Source organism: Austrofundulus limnaeus, unplaced genomic scaffold (assembly GCF_001266775.1).
Source record: "Austrofundulus limnaeus strain Quisiro unplaced genomic scaffold, Austrofundulus_limnaeus-1.0 Scaffold309, whole genome shotgun sequence".
NCBI classification, from domain to species: Eukaryota; Metazoa; Chordata; class Actinopteri; order Cyprinodontiformes; family Rivulidae; genus Austrofundulus; species Austrofundulus limnaeus.
Genome location: NW_013952711.1, coordinates 138,476 through 141,135, shown reverse-complemented (window position 1 = coordinate 141,135; position 2,660 = coordinate 138,476). Strand labels below are relative to the sequence as shown.

Sequence of the window (2,660 nt, the reverse complement as noted above, 5' to 3'; positions counted from 1 at the left end):
GTGTGTGTGTGTGTGTGTGTGTGTGTGTGTGTGTGTGTGTCAGTTTGAGATACCAGGGCAGATGTCTGCAAGATGCAAAGAGGGTGAACACTTGGATGGCTTGACCAGACAATGCATACCCTGTCGCATGGTCTGCCAGCTGTCACATGTAATCCCCAGATGTGCCAGTTACTGTGGTGAGTGCTACTTTATTTTATTTTATGTTTTACACATATAAGATGGAATTAAACAACATTTAAACCAAGATAAGATAAAGATTTGATCTCTCCATGTTGGAAAAATAAATTAGAGGGTGACACTTAACCCATGATTTCAGTTTATCAAATGTGGTCTTTTTTATGTCATGTGCTTTTCTTCATCAAGAGTCTGCCCTTTGTACGGTTAAGCCCGGCCACTACTTTGACAGGCTGGTGAAGAAGTGCGTGAGGTGTGCAGAAATTTGTGGCAGACATCCTGCAGAGTGCTCCCAGTACTGTTCCAGTGAGTACCTCGCTGCCCTGGAGTTACATTTTGAATTACTGCCTGGCTTCCTGTCAAATCTCTTTGGACACAGTTGACAGAAAACAAGTTGGAAAAGTTTGATGGCAAATCAAGTAGCTGCACAAAATTTCAGAACTGCTGCAGAAATAATCTGTGTAACTTATAAATGGGAACATGTTTTTTAACAGGTTTTGGCTGGGAAGTAATACATTTGGGGGGAAAAATCTATATGTTGTTTCAAATGCTCATTTTGGAGATGGGTACTACCACTTTTGTAACTTATTTGTAGTTGCTCCCTTCATCAACAGTTGCCACAGCAAGCTAAATTGGCAATTGTTTACAACCACTGAGCACCAAGCTATAGCAGCCCACTTGTGTGGAGTGTGGGGTCTGCCATCTGGGGAGAGATAGGATGGAAGATTAGGATCTTGCTCAATAAACAAGAGTGGGGCAAATGAAGGTGGATTTATTAGTCAGAGGATTCTAACCAGCAACTTTCCGATCTCAGGCACAATCCCCTCACATCCCCATTAACATCTCCATAGAATATACTGTACATTGATGGCTCTTTAATTACTTCAAAAACATTGTCTTTTTGGAAAACTGCTTCAGTTTATTTGCTCTTTTTTTGGTATCTTATATACTCACAATCTTAAGCTAGTCTTTTACTATGTTTAGCTTTCAGTTAGTCTTTTATCCCTTTTTTGCTTTTGCTTCTTTCAACTTTAACTTAGTTTCAGCATTTTCAGCAGTTGTTCAGTTTTCAGCATTCACGCTGCACTTTTACAGAAAATGCTGTTTCATTTTTAAAGGAATGCTTTGAGTTAAATAACTGACAATTGTTTCTAAGATATCCTGTGATGTCTTCCTTCAGCTACGCCCCATCCTGTGCCCACCAAACGGCTGCAGGCTAAAGTTACCATGGAAGTGATGAAAAACAGGATGCCTCCAGGACTAGCTGACTCCACCATCCAGCTCTACTCCCTCCAGGCTGTGTGCATGGGGCTGCTGCTTTTCAGTTTATCTCTGGCCTTGGTTGTCTTTCTGAGAAGAGGCAGAAGCTCCAGCACAAAACCCCCAAAGGCCAGTGACAACAAGCAGAAATGTACAGTCCAGTCAGGACAGGAGTTTGGATTTCCAGACAGTCAGACAGGAAAGAGCTCCAAGGGTTAGTAAAACAAACTCAGTCAGAACAACTGGTTAACAYTGATAGTGAATTTACATTTTTTTAAATAAATTTTATTTTTTGCTTCATTTTTTTTTAGATTTTCAAACAGTCCCAAACTATCCAAACTGTCGTGAACCATCTGATGATTCCAACCCAGTCGAAACCTGTGTTTGTGTCCATTGCTTCCCTGACCTGAGAGTACTCAACCCGGACAGCAACCGACCACAGAGAATGCCCTACTCCTTCTACCAGCAAGCCGTCCTCCACAGAGCCCACATCCAAAATGGAGGGTCCATCTGGACCGAGGAGAACCTGGCCCGTCCTCAGATGGAGGTCCAGGAGGAAGTGGCACTGGGATAACGGTTCATTTGAGCTCACTAAATGAGTCTTACAATGAAAGATTAAAGGTTGCCAGCTGACTCAGATTTTACTGAGAAGGTTGCTCAGCTGTTGAAGTTAGGCAATCTTTGTTTCTGCAATATTTAGAACAATACCTGCCTCTGTCATTTGTTTTTGTTTTGTTTTAATGTCAAACTGAGTCACTAGCAGACACATATCTAGAACAAATGTAATTGGAATGCTAAGACACCAGGATGTAGCAATAAAGATGTTCATGACCCTGATATAATAAACATTAGCCATGTTTCCATCAACATTTTTTAATGCGCATTTTGAAGTATTGCATTAGAAAAGGCAAATGGAAATGGCAAGATTCGAAAAAAAAACCTCCCTCTAATTTGCATAAAAGTTAATACACTCGCTTGAGGTGGTTTTGGGTTTTTTCGAAAAAGAGTTAATTTGCAAAAGGAGAGATGGAAACACATATGCTGAATAATTTCTGACATAGCAAACATTTACTTTATTTTAAAGGTGAAGTAACACTGTTTCATTTTATTAATGTTGGAAATCAATCAATCAATCAATCAATCAACCAACCAACCAACCTAACAACCAACCAATCAATCAATCAATCAATCAATCAATCAATCAATCAATCAATCAATCAATCAAT

General features: G+C 40.0%; 1 protein-coding gene across 1 annotated transcript; it reads left to right on the top strand.

The window, feature by feature from the left end:
- The first annotated feature begins 31 nt into the window (after positions 1 to 31).
- On the top strand, positions 32 to 2,368 carry tnfrsf13b (TNF receptor superfamily member 13B). The gene is made up of 4 exons (XM_014021871.1): positions 32 to 176; positions 364 to 480; positions 1,355 to 1,648; positions 1,746 to 2,368. Exons 1-4 carry the CDS (start codon positions 62 to 64, stop codon positions 2,006 to 2,008), a joined length of 789 nt encoding a protein of 262 aa, XP_013877325.1. The 5' UTR covers positions 32 to 61; the 3' UTR covers positions 2,009 to 2,368.
- Positions 2,369 to 2,660: the final 292 nt, after the last annotated feature.

Excerpts from the sequence above, each read along its gene's own strand:
- tnfrsf13b (XM_014021871.1), top strand. The coding sequence starts at position 62 with ATGTCTGCAAGATGCAAAGAGGGTGAACACTTGGATGGCTTGACCAGA. Across the intron at positions 177-363 it reads CAGATGTGCCAGTTACTGTG|AGTCTGCCCTTTGTACGGTT; the intron begins GTGAGTGCTACT and ends TTCTTCATCAAG. Across the intron at positions 481-1,354 it reads GTGCTCCCAGTACTGTTCCA|CTACGCCCCATCCTGTGCCC; the intron begins GTGAGTACCTCG and ends GTCTTCCTTCAG.